This window comes from Beta vulgaris, chromosome 2 (assembly GCF_026745355.1).
Source record: "Beta vulgaris subsp. vulgaris cultivar EL10 chromosome 2, EL10.2, whole genome shotgun sequence".
Lineage (NCBI taxonomy): Eukaryota > Viridiplantae > Streptophyta > Magnoliopsida > Caryophyllales > Amaranthaceae > Beta > Beta vulgaris.
The window spans coordinates 21,416,888-21,437,471 of NC_079203.1; the positions used below are offsets into that span (position 1 = coordinate 21,416,888).

Below are 20,584 nucleotides of genomic sequence, written 5' to 3' on the forward strand. Positions count from 1 at the left end.
CTCAATGTTACCAAGTTGAGATTTTGAAAGGAGGAAGTTCCTCACCCTTACGAGGGTTTATAGAGTTTTATTGTGGGGTTGCCGGTAAGCGGTATTCTCCGAGTTTGGAAGTATGTTGAGTTAACAGTGTCTCAACAATATATTTAGTAGTTGGGTGTATGTTGATCAATACACTTGCCATTAGTCTTCCTTCTTGGTTCGTTATCAAGTTAGGGGTATGCATACTAGGGACTTTGGTGTTTACCTTGTCTAGTGAGCCTAGCTAGCTCATTGGATTTTTATATACTTCCTACTCACAGATTACGAAAGGTCATATTTGAAAGTTTTACAGAATAGTTCAGAAAGAAAGAAAGCTCGTATTTGAGGTTATTAGAAAGTTAATTTTATATATATAATTTGTACACCTTTTAAATGAATTTGTAAGATATTCCTATATATCTTACCTGCACATTGAATAGTTTTGTTTTATTTCAGTATTAAATCTTGCTCAGCCTTTGGCTGATATTACATGTTTAATGTGCAGGGCTTGAAGATAGTTAGCTCCAGTGGGTAAAGAGTGCGTTGGATCCCTTTTGATTTAATAGGACTTTAAAGGACTTCCGCTGTTATTTATTTATAAGATTTATGTTCTGGTTTGTAATAATTAATTTAACATTTTATTTAGTTGGTCTGTAATAATTAGTTAAAACTTTTGGTTATTGTTTTAGTTAGAACCATTAGCCTTGCGGTTATTATTAATAATTATCGCGGCGTAGCACCTTTGGATTTCCGAGTTTATTTTTATTAAGTTGATTTTATAAGTATTGGAAATTCAGGGTTGTTACAGTTGGTTATCAGAGCTTTAGGTTACTAAGATTTCCTTAAGACGACTTTAAACAAGAATAGGTAATTAAACTTATTAAAATGGAAAAGCCGTTATGAGGAAGTGATATGGGAAGACAAGGAATTATACTATTATGAGCTGATGATATATACTTCTCTTTTCATGTTCTTGCTTGATTCATTTATTTATTTTCTTTTCTTTCTTTTGTTAAGAATAATTTGTTAAGGGTGAATCATTTTTGGTTTATCTTTGTTTCGATTGTGTTTTTAAGATGATGCGTAGACACGCGCGTACCAGAAACTCAAGCTCGAATCGTATGATGCGTGGGATAGCTCAATCCACTCGAGCCTTAACTAATGCTATGGAAAAATTTGCTGAGGCTCAAGCTGCTGCTCTTAATACTCCTATTACTCCTAATGCTGGCAATGTTAGTTCAAAAACTGCTGTGATAGCTAAGGCAATTGACCAGAAGAAACCTTCTTCTTTTGATGGAAAGGGTGACCCTACTAAGATGGAAAACTGGATTAGAGAATTTGACAAAATTTTTACCACTCTCCAAGTCCCGAATGAGATGAGGGTTGATGCTGCTGCCTATTATCTGGTTGAGGATGCTGATATTTGGTGGACTCATAACAAGTTTGATCTGACTACTAAGGTGACTGTGGATGAGGAAGGAGAAGAGCTCATGGAAGAGAGAGAGTTTGGTTGGACTGAGTTCAAGAAGGCGATCCGTGATGAGTTCTTTCCATCCCATATGAGGAAGAGGAAGAGGACGGAGTTTAATGATCTCGTGCAGGGAGATATGTCAGTTCATGAGTTCTATGTGAAATTCCAGGAGTTGGCTCGTTTCGCTAAGGGGTTAGTTCCTGATGAGCAGGAGAGAGCTGTGAAATTCGAGGAGAAGTTAGACCCCGATCTTCATTCTAGGATGGGAGCTGGTGAGTATGCCACAGTGAAGGAGGTGTACACTCGTGCTTGTAATGCTGAGAGGATTGAGGAAAAGAGACTAGCTGCAAAGAAGTTGAAATCCACTCCAGCAGGGTCTACTCAGGCGACAGAAAAGGTTGATACATCTGGTTCCGCTGGTTACAACAAAGGTAGAGGGGGTTTCAATAAAAATCGAAACTTTGGGAACCGTGATTCTGGGGGTAACTATAACAAGGGAGGTTCCAGTCAGCAGTATTCAAAGGACAATCAGAACTCCACTTCTTCCCGTAGCCAGCCCCAAGGTCAGATTCAGAGGACTGATCGGATTTTCTATTGCAAACGTTGTAGTGAGAACCACCCTGACAAGGATTGTGATGGTAATTTGGTGGAGTGTAATCACTGTGGGAGGAAAGGGCATCGTGCTTATGAATGTTTTAGTAACCCTAGATCGAGGAATTTCAAGCCTGAGATGAGTTCGAGGAATGGGGCACAAGCAGATAAGAGACCACAGAATGGTAACAACAGTCGCCCTGCTCTTTCTACACCAGGGAATGCTGCACCTAATCGCAATGGAGGGACTGCAAATGCTACTCAGGGGCATAGAGTTGATGTGAGGAGGAACACTGGACAGGTTCATGTGATGAACCAGACTGAGGCAAACACCAATGGCAACGTGGTCACTGATACTTTTTCTATTCATTCGATGTCCGTTTATGTGCTATTTGATTCTGGTGCTTCTCATTCTTTTGTGTCTGAACCTCTTGTGAAAAAGTTAGGGTTAGAGAACTCTAAGACTTGTGATGTAGACATCTCTATTCCTTCTGGCGTGATCATAACTTGTAATAATTTGTATCCAGATGTCCCTATTATGTGTGGTAGTACCACCCTAGTAGCTAATTTGATAGCTTTTCCTTTGCATGATTTTGATGTAATTCTAGGGATGGATTGGCTTAGTAGGCATAAAGCCAAGATAGATTGTGAGAAACAAAAGGTGTCTGTAGTTGGTCCTAGTGGAGTCCATGAGTTTTATAGAGGGTCTTCTTTGAAAATCATTTCTGCTTTGACTTTAAAATCCTATTTGAGGAAGGGTTGTCCTATGTACTTGTGCCATGTCCACGACACTAGTAAGGAAGAGCCACGTATTGAAGATGTTCGTATTGCTAATGAGTTTGTAGATGTTTTTCCTGATGACATTCCTGGCATGCCTCCGAGACGTGATGTTGAGTTCAGTGTTGACTTGATGCCTGGAACTGGACCTATTTCTAAGCCTCCTTATAGAATGGCGCCTGCTGAAATGAAAGAACTTAAGGCTCAATTGGAAGAGTTGCTTGATAAGGGCTACATTCGGCCTAGTGTATCCCCATGGGGTGCACCTGTTTTGTTTGTGAAGAAGAAGGATGGGAGTCTTCGTTTGTGTATTGATTACAGAGAGCTCAACAACGTTATTGTGAAAAACAAGTACCCCTTGCCAAGAATAGATGATTTGTTTGACCAGTTGGTGGGAGCTGGAGTTTTCTCGAAGATTGATATGAGATCTGGATACCATCAACTTCGTATTGCAGAGAATGATATTCCTAAGACAGCTTTCAGAACTCGCTATGGGCACTATGAGTTTACTATTATGCCCTTTGGGTTGACTAATGCTCCAGTAGTGTTCATGGACTTGATGAATCGAGTCTTCAGGCCGTACCTGGATAAGTTTGTGGTGGTGTTCATAGATGATATACTGATTTATTCAAAGGATGTTAGTGAGCATGAAGAGCATCTTCGCACTGTTTTGCAGGTATTGAAAGAGAATAGGTTGTATGCTAAGTTCTCCAAGTGCGAATTCTGACTGGAGAAAGTTGCTTTTCTTGGTCACATCATTTCTAGGGAGGGTGTCTCAGTTGATCCATCAAAGATCCAAGCTGTTTCAGAATGGCCTACTCCAAAGAGTGTGACTGAGATTCGCAGTTTCCTTGGCTTGGCAGGTTATTATAGGAGGTTTGTTAAGGACTTCTCGAAAATAGCTCGACCATTGACTGCATTGATGAGGAAGGATACTAGGTATCGTTGGGATGATGATTGTGAGAAGGCATTCCAGATTTTGAAGGAGCGTCTCTCCACAGCTCCTGTGTTGACCTTACCTGATGGTAACCTTGAGTACGAAGTGTTCACAGATGCTTCGAAGAATGGGCTTGGTTGTGTGCTTATGCAGGATAAAAAGGTTGTTGCATACGCTTCTAGGCAACTGAAGAACCATGAGTTGAATTATCCGACGCATGATCTAGAATTGGCAGCTGTTGTTTTTGCACTTAAGATATGGTGTCATTATCTGCTTGGCACATCATTCAAGATATTTTCAGACCACAAGAGTCTGAAATACATTTTCACTCAGAGAGAGCTGAACATGAGGCAGAGGAGATGGTTAGAGCTGATCAAGGATTATGATATGGAGATTCAATACCATGAGGGTAAGGCTAATGTTGTGGCAGATGCACTTAGTAGGAAATCTTCTCACTGTTTGCCGACCTTGCGTTCGAGGAATCGTCTTCGGGAGGAGTTTCAAAATCTTGATGTGGAGATAGTGCAATTGGGAGCTCAGCTTAACTCTCTTATGATTCAGTCCACTTTGTATGATGAGTTCAAGAAAGCACAAGTACCTGATCAATTCTTAAAGGACAAACAAGCTAATGAGCCTGTCAATTTCACAGTGGTTGAGGATGGTAGCGTGAGATTCAAGGGGAGATGGTGTGTTCCTAATGTTCCTGAGTTGAAGGAAAAGATCTTAGGAGAAGCTCATTCAGCACAATATTCAGTTCATCCTGGAGGGATAAGATGTACAAGGATCTTAAGCAGACTTTTTGGTGGCCGCATATGAAGACGGATGTTGCTAAGTATGTCTCGAGATGCTTGACTTGTCAGAAGGTCAAGAGTGAGCACAAGAGGCCTCAGGGGATGATTCAGCCTTTAGAGGTTCCTACATGGAAATGGGACTCGAGCTCAATGGATTTCGTTTGTGGACTTCCGAGGACACCAAAGGGGAATAATATGATTTGGGTTATTGTGGATCGTCTTACCAAGTCTGCTCATTTCGTTCCAATGAAGGATACTTGGAAGCATGAACGATTGGCTACTGCTTACAGAGAGCACGTGATTAGACTTCATGGTGTTCCGAGAGATATTGTTTCGGACAGAGATCGCAGATTCTTGTCTAACTTTTGGCAGAAGCTTCAAGAAGCTTTGGGGACTAAGTTGAAGATGAGTACAGCTTTTCATCCTGCTACAGATGGTCAGACGGAGCGTACTATTCAAACATTGGAGGATATGTTGAGGGCTTGTGCCTTGAGTTTCAGGGCTCTTGGGAGGATAAGCTTGATTTGATTGAGTTCTCATATAATAACAGCTATCATTCTACCATTCAGATGGCACCATTTGAAGCTTTGTATGGTAGGCGTTGTCGTACTCCTTTGTGTTGGAGTGATATTGGTGAGTCAGTTGTGATTGGTCCAGAGATGATTCAGGAGACTGTTGAGCAGGTCATGCTCACCAGCAGAAAATGAAGGCGGCACAAGATAGACAGAAGAGCTATGGTGATAAGCATCGTCGCCATGAGGAGTTTCAGGTGGGAGAGAAGGTGTTGCTTAGGGTCTCTCCTATGAAAGGAGTTATGAGATTTGGAAGAAGGGCAAGTTGAGCCCTAAGTTCATTGGCCCGTATGAGATTCTGGAGAGAATAGGAGAGGTGGCTTATAGATTGGCATTGCCGCCAGGCGTTGATTGTGCGCATAACGTGTTCCATATTTCTCAGTTGCGGCGATACATTAGTGACCCTTCGCATGTGCTACAGCCAGAGACTCTCCAGTTAGATGATAACATGACTTATGAGGAGTTTCTAGTTCAGATTCTAGATCACAAAGTTCGTAAGACTCGCAAAGGTGAGACAAAGATTGTGAAGGTGTTGTGGTCAAACCACAACTCGGAGGAGTCTACTTGGGAAGCTGAGGATGCGATGCGTCTTAAGTATCCCCATCTCTTCACCCAGGTAAATTTTTAGTTACGAGGACGTAACTCCCTTTTTAAGGGGCGTAGAATTCATACTAATTCGTGCATATTATTATTGATGGTTTCTATATTAGTAAGTGTGAGTTTGGTCATTTGAGTTTATCTATTAATATGTGAAATGCTAGTTGAGGTTTTATACTTTAAGTGATGGTAGTTGACTAAAGTATATAGTTGACTAAAGTATAGAGTCAATGTGTTATCTTAATGTAAAGGAGTATTGGCTTGTTATTTGGGTAATAACTTTAAGTTTCGGGACGAAACTTATTTTAAGGGGGGTAGATTGTAACACCCCATATTTTTATACCCGTTTAATAATTATCTGTATTCAATTATTTGCTGAAATAATTTCGTATTTCTTTTATTAAAAATATATATTTTTTTTACTAACTTTGACTTTACCTTTGAAGTGGTTAAAAAAAAAACTGATTCCTAGATTTACTAGGTTACTATCTAATACCTATCACTATAGTATTAGTATAAGAAGAGAGAGAAAAAAAAAGGGAAGTAAAAAGCAAAACAAAAGAAGGAGGAAAAGTAAGGTGTTGCATCTCTTCTTCTCTAACCTACGTGCAACATTCCATTCTTAAAGAAAAAAAAAACAAAACTTTCCTCACAGTTCTTATCATCTTCTTCTCCATTTATTTTTCCCTTATTTTTTGACTCAATACCCTAAATTCACGAATTTCGTTCAACCTTCTTCACAATTCATCCTTTCTTCATCTACCTTTACAATACTTAGATATTGTGAGTATTTCAAAGAGGGAAACTTTGGGTTTTTATTTGGACGTTTTGGGACGAACTTCGGATTGAAAGTGCGATTTTCGGGTCGTTATTGTGTAATTTTATCTTCTCTATTCAAGTAAGTTCTAATCCTAAGTTTAATTTCAGTTTTTGTTCAATTTTCAGAAATTTGGGGTTTTATAAGTTAGGGTTCATTATAAAATTGAATTGGGGAAAAATTTGTTATACCCAACTGTATAATTGATTTTGTGCGATTTTGTCATTTGTTATAATTGCCATGTGTAGAACTTTACTCTTGTAAGGCTATAATGACTTTCAAGACTAATTGCTGCAAATTGTAAACAATACCTACTGAATTACAGAGTATGCATTAAGTTTTCTCCTGTCATATGGTGCATGGATTTTTGATGGTTAGGTACTTAAGTATTAGATTAGTTAATAATTGATTTGTGATGGGTTTGCTGTTGGTGGCGCCACATGCTAAGTTTCTTTCAAAAAAAAAAAATAATATTAAAAAAAAAACAAAAAAAAAAACAAAAGGAAAAGTCCCCTGCATCACTGCTATATATGGCCTTAGTACTAGTGTTATCACACTCTATGGTTTAGTTGTCATTCGGTTTTTTATATAAGTGTAGCATAATAAGTGTTTTGTATCTATGTTTTGTGCATAAAGTATTGTTATTATATCATGAATACGTGCTCTGTGTTGAATACTCTTAACGGTCAATACTGTCTTGTTAGTATTCTAGTGACTAGTTTGTTTTTAATTTGATAAGTTCATAAGTTACAGTATGTATACAATAGTAGAAGTATTTTGTTGTGGATTTTATAAGTATAGTCACGAGTTAATTTTAGGTATACCACAAGTGACTTATACTATGTATGTTATTATATTGTAGATTTCGGGTTTGTAGAGGAACCCTTTTGACTTGAGTTTTGAGGTTGTGGAGTGTTATTGCTGATAAGGTAAGATTTCTTACTGTGCTTGTACAGATGAGTTGAGAAACTGTCTTATAATGTTTGAAAATTTATTTTTACAATGAGATTGTTTTATGAAGTTTATACGTTGAGATTTAAATGGTTCTCGATATTTATATTGAAAGAGTTTATGAGATTATTCATGAGATTTATATTAAAAGGAGGAAGTTCCTCAATGTTACCAAGTTGAGATTTTGAAAGGAGGAAGTTCCTCACCCTTACGAGGGTTTATAGAGTTTTATTGTGGGGTTGCCGGTAAGCGGTATTCTCCGAGTTTGGAAGTATGTTGAGTTAACAGTGTCTCAACAATATATTTAGTAGTTGGGTGTATGTTGATCAATACACTTGCCATTAGTCTTCCTTCTTGGTTCGTTATCAAGTTAGGGGTATGCATACTAGGGACTTTGGTGTTTACCTTGTCTAGTGAGCCTAGCTAGCTCATTGGATTTTTATATACTTCCTACTCACAGATTACGAAAGGTCATATTTGAAAGTTTTACAGAATAGTTCAGAAAGAAAGAAAGCTCGTATTTGAGGTTATTAGAAAGTAAATTATATATATATAATCTGTACACCTTTTAAATGAATTTGTAAGATATTCCTATATATCTTACCTGCACATTGAATAGTTTTGTTTTATTTCAGTATTAAATCTTGCGCAGCCTTTGGCTGATATTACAGTGTTTAATGTGCAGGGCTTGAAGATAGTTAGCTCCAGTGGGTAAAGAGTGCGTTGGATCCCTTTTGATTTATAGGACTTTAAAAGAATTCCGCTGTTATTTATTTATAAGATTTATGTTCTGGTTTCTAATAATTAATTTTACATTCTATTTAGTTGGTCTGTAATAATTAGTTAAAACTTTTGGTTATTGTTTTAGTTAGAACCATTAGCCTTGCGGTTATTATTAGTAATTATCGCGGCGTAGCACCTTTGGATTTCCGAGTTTATTTTTACTAAGTTGATTTTAGAAGTATTGGAAATTCAGGGTTGTTACAAGATGTTTTTTCTAGGCTAAAATCTCGACACTTTTTCGTGTTAAGAGTTATTTTGGCTCTAAAAATTTATTTGTGGAGGTAAAATAATCTTGACGCTAGAATGTGTCTAGAGCATATTGCGCGACGCAAAAAAGCGTTGTGAAACCCAACACAAAACAGCGTCACGCATATTTCAAGACGCAGAAAAGCGTTGAGAAACTCAACACAAAAAGCGTCACAAGTCATACTGGACGCATCTCTACGTTGAGAATCTCAACGCAGGAAAGCGTCGAGAATTCTCCACGCGTGAAATCTCGACGCTTTTAGAAAGCGTTGAGAATCAATTTCTCAACGCATTTTTCCGTCTCGAATATTTAGGAAAAGCGTTGAGAAAACACTATTTTTCTAGTAGTGATGAACTCCAAGAAAAGAAGAGTCGTTCTTCCCTCCTACTAGCACTGGTGGAGTGTTTGATCTGGATTGGTAATCCAAGTAGAGGAATCACAGTTACGATTCTATCTCCGGATCTCGATGAACTTTGTGGAAATCACGCTTCAAAGGTTAATTCTAAAGCTATTATGTGATCCTTGATTTTATATGCATGAGATCCTGTTTTAAGTGCTTATGAATATGATTCATGAAATTTCGCTTATAGTACTTATAATCCTACAGTGGTATCAGTTTTAGCCTCTTGCATAAAGGTTTTCGTCATAATATTTAGATTTATTTTGATGTGTATGGCTAATCTCTATTATATAAGCCAAGGGGGGAGCTAAATGTCTTTTTCATCCTTAGCTAAATAAATATATTTAATTGGATATTCAAATTTTGTACATTTATATCCTTTCCTAAATTAAGATGGGTCAAAAATTCCAATAATAGACTAAATAAGCATTAACAAAGTAATTTGACATAATGAGAGAAATGGTTACTCAATAGAAAAAAATTATAAATTTAATTTGACTATAAAACTTTACATCAAAATGTTTATGTGAATTTCTAAAAACATTATAGATTACAATAGTTTGTATAACAATATTATAAATCACACTTCTATAATTATATTTTAATGAAATTTATTAAAAATAGACCCAAACAATCGACGCACGCATCGCGTGCATAGAATACTGGTTTTCATTTGATTAATGGGAGGAATTGAATTATGGATTACCTAATTAATTGGAATTGATTAAATGAAGATTTAATTGCTTAATTTTTCAATATAAAGTGACCGAAAATTTTATAAATTTTAACTCTGATTTTCGAAATTCAAAATTTTAGATCTCTAAATTTTGAATATTAAATTCATATTATTAATATAATTTTCATGTTTAAAATTATTTATGTATGAAAATTACTTCATGTGAAAAGCATTTTATATGAATTATAGATCAATTTATGTGAATAGCCCTAAAATTAATTAAAATGGAGATTTTACTTTAATTTTATGAAGTAAGCATAGATGAGTTTATGTTTAATTTAACAAGTTTTTTCACCATATACCCTGACAAATTTTTATTGCACCATATACCCTTTCAAGTTTCCAAATTTACCATATACCCTCCACTTTTCAAAAAATACATCCACTTGCCATTAATGACTAACGGCGTTAACGTCTGTTAGTCATTAACCCATAATTCCCTCTTAACCCAAGTTAACTAACCTAAACCCTAATCCCCTCTAGCCTAATTAACCCTAAACCCTATCCTAATCTCCCATCTGATCCTAATTAACCCTAAACCTACCCTAACCACCTACCCAGCACCCCCACCCCCACCCCTTCCCCCACCCCACCCGCAACCCCCTCCCCTTTCCCCAGCAACCCCACCCCCTCTCCCCTCTCCCATCTCCCGCATCCACCACACCCTGAAACCTGATGCCAACACACCAACGAAACCTGATGCCAACACACCAACGGACTCGTCGCCTTCAACATCTCTCTCTCTCCACTTCCAAATTTTCATAATCTTCAGATTTCTCGCATGAATGTCCACGATCGAGCAACCAAGTCGAAGGAGAATCGCTTGAATCCTCGAACTCAGGTGTAACACCCCGATAATTCTCTCTTTTTAGAAAATACTTTTATAATATACAAGTAGAGAATTACCCAAGTATTATTGCCCATGGGATAACGTATCGGCTTATTCAGAATTTTGCAGCGGAAAACAATTAACTAAACTTTAACTTTATTATAACTCAAAATGAATAACAAGTGTTCAGGACTTAACAAACCAACTTAACCAACTCAAACAACTTAAATAAAATATGTTCTCAACAAAGCAGAAATTAAACTATGCTAGTTACACAATCTCTCCACTCCAGATTCCCAATGATGCACATCTGCGAACCTGTAATGTCAATGCTATACTAAATCTGCTCACCGTAAAGGATCATCACAGGATCAATAAGGCAAAGTCATGATCACACACACAACAACGCACATAAATATAATCAGACAGTCACAACTGAACTTCTTTTATCTTCGGATTTAACAAGTGATCACAACTTACAATCTAAGAATACTTTCTATTTAATCTCAACTTTCTTTATTTGTTGAACCTAGCCAACAATAATCTTACCTTTATATAGGCATAACTTGTCAAACTTACCAAATAAGGCCCACAATCCTCAAAAGATAATAAAATAATAATAATCAAGGAATACATGAATAACATGATTCAATCTCTATAACATATATTAATTCCTCATGTGAATCAATAAATGAACTTTCTTTTCATGCTTGCATCAATTATTCCATACAAACATACAATCTAGTATTCATAATAAATCTCAAATCACATGCTTGCACACAGGCATAAAACATGTAAATCAAATACTAGAAATCACATATATATGAACAAAATAAGTTCCTATACATGATACTAAATTTATTCCTCCTTAAAATATGATACTAATCACATAGCACGTAATTATGTACGTACCTCGAGTAAACTAGCCTGTAGGCCACTTTTAATCCTTTAAAAGTCCCCTACGAGATATTCTCCGCCTAGAAATCAATATAACCGAAATTAATAACCTTAAATAAAAATTACAGCAGCCTTAAAGTACTTAAAACCTCCTTTAAATACGTTTAAAAGTTGATTTTAATATAAAAACTTGAATTATTATAAATTCCTAGCATAGTACTACCATACTAGTAATTAAAAACTCTATAAATAAACCCTTTCTGAAATTACAGTAACTTTGAAAATTAATAAACCTCCTTTATTTAAACATATATAACATATTTAAAATTATAGTTAATCTCATAGTATCTAATATGGTATTATGGTTTTCTATCAATTTAAAACCCTAAAAATTCATGTTTTCATGATTAAAACTAAAATCTAATCATAATAACAAATCTGATTTTTTTTTTCTTATAATATAAACTATAGATGAATTGAAATTACTTATTAAAACAGTAATTTAAACTAATAATCATGATTAACAACAATAGAAAACATAAAAATTTATACTCTTTAATGGAATCTTAAGAAAGAAGAAAAGAAAACAACCAACAAAGGAGAGAACAAAGAGGCGCCGAAAATAACAGACCACGACAACAGCACGACGGCAGCAACTCGGCGGCTTTTGGAAGGCTTGTGACGTTTCTTGTTGAAGAAGAGACGTTACTTGAAGAAGAATAAAGGAATTTGAAAGAGAAAAGAAGAAACCGTGGAAGAGAAAAGAAGAGAGAGAGTGCCGTGTGGGTGAGAAGGAGGAGAGAGAAAAAAATATTCTTTTGTGTGGGTAAAATAATTGAGTAATAGGGTATTTATAAGGCTTCCCTTTTTGGGCTTAGGAAAAGAGATAAAGTTTAATGAAAATTGATGATGAACGAGATAATTAATTCGGGATGTTAATCATCACTATGACTCGTTTCCTTTTTATCCTTTTAGGATTTTCAATTCCATTAGACTTCTTTTTCAATATAAAGTAGTATTTAAAACTTTTATCAAAGCATGATTAATTAAAATATTTTCAACTTTATTACATCATGAAAATAATTTCATTTGACTTTTAAAAATAGTCAACCTTTTTAAATAGTCAAATCATTTTAAAACTCATTTGTGTTTATATATAAATATATAAATACTTAAATTTTAAATCCTTTAAAATTATGGGGAGTTACAGTCTACCCCTCTTAAAAGAAGTTTCGTCCCGAAACTTGACACGAAAACTCCCATACTTTCAAAAGTTTGGACTCATCTTTTCAAAAGTTTAAAAAAGAATCGTGCCACTTGTGCACTTTTCCCAGTCTTAAAATACTTGTGTTACTTATGAACACCTTTTCTTATGCGGAGAATCTACTTTTTTTGCACTAACATGTGCAAATTGCCCAACATAGGCATATAAGTGAATGAAAATTTCATAAAAAGAGGCAAAAAACGCGAAATTTATCGCATTCTACCCCCCTTAAAGAAAATGAGTTACGCCCTCGTAACTCACCTCAAGGAATAGGTCTGGATATTTCTTTCTCATATCATCTTCGACTTCCCACGTCGCCTCTTCCGGCTCGTGGTTCGACCAAAGGACTTTGACGATGTGGACATCCTTATTGCGTGTACTATGCACTTTCCTGTCGAGAATCTTGACAGGTCTTTCCTCATATGTGAGGCTACTATCAATCGGAACTCATTCAGGTTCTAGGACATGACGCTCATCAGGGATATAGCGTTTAAGTTGGGAAATATGGAATACATCATGCATCTTCTCAAACTCCATTGGCAGTGCTAATCTATAAGCTACTTTCCCATTACGCTCCAAAATATTATATGGGCCTACATACTTAGCACTTAGCTTGCCCCTTTTCCCAAATCTCATAGCGCCTTTAGTGGGTGATACTTTCAAGAACACCTTATCACCTATAGCAAACTCATCTTCGCGTCGTTTCAAATCAGCATAACTTTTCTGCCTATCTTAACTTGAATTCTAGCCTGAATTAGTCTGACATTCTTGACGGTCTCCTTAAATTCAGTCCCCAAGACTATATTTTCACTAAATTCATTCCACCAAATGGGACTTCTACATTTCCGTCCATATAATGCCTCAAAAGGTGCCATCTTAATTCTCACATGATAACTGTTGTTGTAAGAAAACTCAATCAAATCTAATTGGTCCTCCCAACTACCTTGAAAGTCAATCGCACATGCTCTCAACATGTCCTCCATAGTCTGATTAGTCCTCTCAGTCTGATCATCAGTCGCAGGGTGAAAGGTGTACTCATTTTAATGTTGTCCCAAGATTTAATTGGACCTTTTCCCAAAATTTCGAAGAAACCTAGAGTCACGGTCAGAAATGATATCCTTTGGAACTCCATGTAGTCTCACCACATGCTTAATGTAAGTCTTAGCGAGCTGCTTCTTTTTCCATGTCTCCTTAATAGGTATAAACACGACAGATTTGGTCAATCTATCCACAATAACCCAAATGGTGTCATTTCCACTTCTCGTCTTAGGTAAGGCAGTCACAAAGTCCATAGAAATAGAATCCCTTCCATCCAGGAATCTAAAGATTGAACCTTTCCCATAGGTCTCTTATGGTCTATCTTCACCTTCTGACAGGTTAGGCACTTAGACACATACTCAGCTACCTCTCGTTTCATATTTGGCCACCAATAGATGACCTTAAGGACTTTATACAATTTATCACCTCCAGGGTGCACAGAATATGGAGTATTATGCCCCTCATCCATAAGGCGTCTCTTAAGGTCATTACACTTCTGTGGTACACACCACCTCCCTTTAAACCTTAGACTCCCATCATCATGAATCTTAAAGTCGGCTTCCTTCCTTGCTTCATTTTCTTCTTGACCTTATCTAGGTGCTCATAACCAACTTGACCCTCTATGATCTCATCGAAAACTGACACTCCCAAAGAAAGAGTACTAAGCCTCGCCTCACTTTCCCCAGGATTTAAAATTTCTGAGCTCAATCTTTGCATATCTCGACACAACTCCTCAGGGACTATCAAAGCACTCAAGCTATGACTCGATTTTCTACTTAGGGCATCAGCAACCACGTTTGCTTTCCCCTCATGATACTGGATATCTAGGTCATAATCCTTTATCAACTCGAGCCATCTTCGTTGCCTCATATTCAGGTCTTTTCGGTGAAAATGTACTTTAAGCTCTTATGGTCTGTGAATATCTTACAAGTCGCTCCATAAAGATAATGTCTCCAAATTTTCAATGCAAACACTATGGCAGCTAACTCTAGATCATGGGTAGGGTAATTTGCTTCATAAGGTTTCAATTGACGCGACGCATATGCAATTACCTTTCCATTCTGCTGTAACACACATCCTAGACCATTTTTCGAAGCGTCACTATATACCTCGAATCCCTCATTCCCATCAGGCAGGGTTAAAACAGGTGCAGAGGTTAAACGATCCTTCAAAATTTGAAAGGCTTCTTCTTCACACTTCTCACTCCACTCGAATTTCGACTCCTTTTTCATCAAGTTGGTCATCGGTCTTGCTATCTTTGAGAAATCTCTCACAAATCTCCTATAATAGCCAGCTAGACTTAAGAAACTTCTAATGTCTCACACACTCTTTGGAGTTGGCCACTCACTCACAGCTTGAATCTTAGCAGGATCTATTGAGACTCCTTCCTTAGACACATAGTGACCAAAAAATGCTACTCTCTCTAAACGAAACTTACAGTTAGAGAACTTGGCATATAATTGGTTTTTCCTCAATGTCTCCAAAACAATCCTCAGGTGCTCATCATGCTCAGCTCCATTCCTCGAGTATATTAGAATGTCATCAATGAAAACCACTACAAACTTGTCTAGAAACTCATGAAAGATCCTATACATTAAATCCATAAATATAGCAGGAGCATTGGTTAACCCAAATGGCATTACAGTGAACTCATAGTGACCATAACGCGTTCTAAAGGCAGTCTTAGGTACATCCTTATCGGCTACCCTCAATTGATGATATCCTGAACGTAAGTCAATCTTTGATAACACACTCGCTCCAGTCAATTGGTCGAATAGGTCATGAATTATAGGCAAAGGGTATTTGTTTTTGATGGTTACATTATTCAACTTCCTATAGTCAATACATAACCTCATGCTTCCATCCCTTTTCTTCACAAATAACACAGGAGCTCCCTAAGGTGATGCACTAGGCCTAATATAACCTTCATCTAAGAGCTCTTGCAATTGCACCTTGAATTCACTCATCTCAGCAGGTGCCATTCTGTAGGGTGCCTTAGATATAGTTGCAGTTCCAGGAACTAAGTCTATGGTGAACTCAACAGCTCTAGCAGGTGACATACCTGATATTACACTTGGAAACACATCCATAAACTCGTTCACTGTTGGAACATCCTCAAGTTTTAACTCAGCTTCCTTACTCACATCCTGCACACTACAGAAAAATAGCTCACACCCCTTTCTCATCAACTTCCTCACTTGCATAGCAGAGATAACTCCAAACTTCTTAGTTTTCCCAAAACGTCTATAGGAGGTCAACTTTCCCAAAGGGATCCTCAACACTACTTTATGAATCTCACAATCAATATTAGCCTTGTAAAGACTCAACCAGTTCATTCCAAGAATCACATCCATGTCTCCCAAGTTGAATTCTATTAGGTCAGACGGAAAGACACAACCTCCTATCTTCAAAGGCAGGTTTCTAAACAACTTAGTGTACTTTATGATTTTGCCCGTAGGAATACTAATAGACAAGTCAATTACTTCAAAGTCTACTAATCCTAGACTTTTTATGACAGATGACGATATAAAAGAATATGTTGCCCCTGAATCAAATAATGTTTTAACAAGGACTAAGTTAATAGAAAAATTACCCGAAACTACGTCGGCAGATTTCTCAGCTTCCTTTCGACTCATCACATACATCTTTCCCGCATGCTTATTCTGGTTGGGGTTCTCACCTGCAGGCTTGCTATAGTTTCCTTGATTGTTTTGTTGCCCCCAGGCTTAGAACCTTGGTTTCCAGACTGGCTGGATCCTGATCTGACCTGATTACTATTCCCTTGACCCTTCAGGTCTTTACCATGCTTAGAATAACACTCATACTCCCTATGACCCTTCTTCTAGCAGTAGTTACAAGTCACTGGTTCTCCCTTACAATCCTTCCCAGGATGGTTTTTGTCACAGAACTTACAGTGATGCACTTTCTCAGGTCTACCCTTGTTGCGATTATCCTAGTTGTTTGTCCCTTGGAAATTCCCATTACCATTCCGGTTTTTCTTGAAATTCCCTTGGTTTCCTCCAGTATTAACATCCTTTCTCTTTTCACCTACTACCCCATTTCTCTTATCTCTCCTGGTCTGTAACCCATAAATATGAGATGCTCTCCCATACACCACATCTAGGGACGTAAAGATCTCACCTCCTAATCCCAACTGGATCTCTTCAGTTAAGCCTTGCTCGAACCTTTGGACCCTAAGTTCCTCAGTGGCTACAACCTCAGGTGCAAATCTAGACAGGGCTATAAATTTGCCATAATACTCAAAGATGGTCATACTACCCATCCTCAGGTTAATGAATTCTTGGGCTTTCCGCTTCCTCATAAAGGCAGGGTAAAACTTTCCTCTCAAGGCAACCACAAATGCTTCCCAATTGAATCCTTCAGCAGCACTCAGTCTAGCACCATTTTCCCTCCACCATAGGTCAGCCTCATCCTTCAAGTATAACACAGCCTGACCTACTCTCATATTACCAAGGCAGTTCACTACCTCAAATAGCTTTTTCCTAATCCAATTCTCTAAGAAGGTCAGGTCAGATTGCCCCTTAAAGTAGAGTGGTTTAACTTTAGCTAATCTTTCGAACATTTCTCCAGCAGTCTCAGGATGCTCAACCCTCTCTTGCGTCAATTTCTCCGCCAAAAGGCGAATAGCAGCAGCTAGATCAGTATTGTTAGCCATTCTACTCTGGGACCTGAAAGTAATATAACTCTACTTTAGGTTCCAGTATAACTTATATTTCCATCTAATAAGGTAATATTTGATTTGATCGTTAAAGATCGCATCAATAGACAATTTCTCACTAGTTTCAACATGAAATGTTCTCTAATAATCACATACTCATTCATGTAAAATATATTTACATCAACATGAAAGTAGAAACAAGCAAGTAAGAATATAATCACATAATGAAAATTTAAATAATAAAAATGTTCCCATTACGTGCCCAGAATAAATTCTTACTCACTCGTATAAACTAAATAATAACTTTTATTCTTCCATAAAGGGTATTTAATAAAAAGAATGTTATAGTATTATATTTCCTAAAACAATGATTCTATAAAACTTCTCTATCGTTGTTGGTCACACATCCAACATTATTTCTAAAGCTAATATTCTATGTATATATATTAATCAGGGACATAGAATAAATCTAAGGTACTACATTGTTATTCCTATCCTTAGCTTCTTGATACTGATCAGGCATAAATGTTGCATCATCAGCTTCCTCTTCTTCCCCATCATCATCATAATTGATGTACTTCCTTTATGCCTTTTGGATCTTCTAATGGGTCGAGTATCCTCATCCTCCCCAGGTTTAGTCTCAGATTTATACCTGAAACAAGCATGATAAATGTCTTCCCTAGTTTTGCCCCTAGCATTATCAAGTTCTATTATGACCTCATTGTCACTAGGTATCCCCTTTCCCCAGGATGCAACGCATAGTCCATTCTAGATCCGTGTATTCTCTATCGTCCACGGGTGCAATGTCTTCGTCAACTTCATCGTCACTCAGGACGATAGGGTTATAGTAGCTTCCTAGTCTGGCCGACATGTTTAGAGGACTATAATACAATAAACCATAATGTCTTAGTACTCTCTCTAATGTATTCCCACAGGAAACAATAAGAGTAAGTACAAATCAAAGGCAGGAAATCATAACAGTTAGTAGGCAAGAAAATATAAACAGCTAGCAGGGAAGAAAAACATTCATGCATCATCAGCAGGAAAGTATAATAATAATAATGCATCGTTAGCAGGAAAGAACAATAATAATGTGTTATCAACAAGAAAGTATAATAATAATGCATCGTTAGCAGGGAAGAAAAATAATAATGCATTATCAGCAGGAAAGTATAATAATAATGATGCTAAACTAACTATTGAATGCATGCATATAATATTTCTATCCTATATGCCCTTCCTATAGTACCCATTCTCACAATGTAGTAATATAAACTTCAAAGGCATGAAAAATGTAGACACTTTTCATGAAATAATAATAATCAAAGGTCTAAAATATTCGACAAAAAAAAAATTTGGGACCTATACGGTCGAAAGAAAAAAAAAATTTGATTCTCAAAAAAATTTCGAGAATGTTTCAATTTTTCGAAAAAAAAATAAATTTCAAACAACTAAATTTTTTGAAAAACATTTTCGAACTCTCTTTTTTTTTCGGACTACTAAAATTTCGGAAAAAGAAATTCGAGCTGCATAAAAAAAAAATCGAACCTTCCTATAATTCGAAAAAATTTTGAACATAAAAAAAAAATTTTGGACATAAAATTCCGGTCTATAATATTATAATATAATATATTCCTATATAAGTTTACGAAATGAATAAGTAGGAGCAATCTAAAGTTTTCTTCAAATAACTAGTAAGCTATTTAGTTAATTAGGCGCCCATAAGTTTGAAAATAACCTAAAGCTCCCAGATACCACTTTGTAACACCCCCGATAACTCTCACTTTTTAGAAAATAGTTTTATAATATACAAGTAGAGAGAATTACCCAAGTATTATCGCCCGTGTGATAACGTATCGGCTTATTCATAATTTTGCAGCGGAAAACAATTAACTAAACTTTCACTTTATTATAACTCAAAATGAATAACAAGTGTTTAGGACTTAACAAACCAACTTAACCAACTCAAACAACTTAAATAAAATATGTTCTCAACAAAGCAGAAATTAAAATATGCTAGTTACACAATCTCTCCACTCCAAATTCCCAATGATGCACATCTGCGAACCTGTAATGTCAATGCTATACTTCTGCTCACCGTAAAGGATCATCACAGGATCAATAAGGCAAAGTCATGATCACACACACAACAACGCACATAAATAATAATCAGACAGTCACAACTGAACTTGTTTTATCTTCGGATTTAACAAGTGATCACAACTTACAATCCAAGAATACTTTCTTTTTCCTATACTTGATACTAAAATTTAGTCCTCCATAAAACATGATACGAATCACATAGCACGTAATTATATACATACCTCGTGTAAACTAGCCTGTAGGCTACTTTTAATCCTTTAAAGGTCCCCTACGAGATATTCTCCGCCTAGAAATCAATATAACAGAAAATAATAACCTTAAATAAAAATTACAGCAGCCTTAAAGTACTTAAAACCCCCCTTTAAATACGTTTAAAAGTTGATTTTAATCTAAAAACTTGAATTATTTTTAATTCCTAGCATAATACTACCATACTAGTAATTAAAAACTCTATAAATAAACCCTTTCTGAAATTACAGCAACTTTAAAAATTAATAAACCTCCTTTAAACATATGTAACATATTCATAAACATATTCTAAATTAATCTCATAGTATCTAATATGCTACTATGGTTTTCTAGCAATTTAAAACCCTAAAAATTCATGTATCCATGATTAAAACTAAAATCTAATCATAATAACAAATCTTAATTTTTTTTTCTTATAATATAAACTGTAGATGAGTCGAAATTACTTATTAAAACAGTAATTTAAACTAATAATCATGATTAACAACAATAGAAAAGATAAAAATTATAGTCTTTAATGGAATATCTTAAGAAAGAAGAAAAGAAAACAACCAACAAAGGAGAGAACAAAGAGGCGTCGGAAATAACATACCACGGCAGCAGCACATCGGCTTTTGGAAGGCTTATGATGTTTCTTGTTGAAGAAGAAACGTTTCTTGAAGAAGAAGAAATGAATTTGAAAGAGAAAAGAAGAAACCATGGAAGAGAAAAGAAGAGAGAGAATGCCGTGTGGGTGAGAAGGAGGAGAGAGAAAAAAATATTCGTTTATGTGGGATAAAATAATTGAGTAATAGGGTATTTATAAGGCTTCCCTTTTTAGGCTTAGGAAAAGAGATA

The 20,584-nt window shown here is 36.3% G+C and overlaps 2 protein-coding genes across 2 annotated transcripts; one reads left to right on the forward strand and one right to left on the reverse strand.

Annotated features, from left to right (window-relative positions):
* Positions 1-1,142: 1,142 nt before the first annotated feature.
* Positions 1,143-3,584, forward strand: LOC125498681 (uncharacterized). Its single transcript, XM_057392910.1, has one exon. The coding sequence runs from the start codon at positions 1,143-1,145 to the stop codon at positions 3,582-3,584; it is 2,442 nt and encodes an 813-aa protein (XP_057248893.1).
* Positions 3,585-16,669: 13,085 nt separating this feature from the next.
* LOC125494748 (uncharacterized) lies at positions 16,670-17,392 on the reverse strand. The gene has a single exon (XM_048638524.1). The coding sequence runs from the start codon at positions 17,390-17,392 to the stop codon at positions 16,670-16,672; it is 723 nt and encodes a 240-aa protein (XP_048494481.1).
* Positions 17,393-20,584: the final 3,192 nt, after the last annotated feature.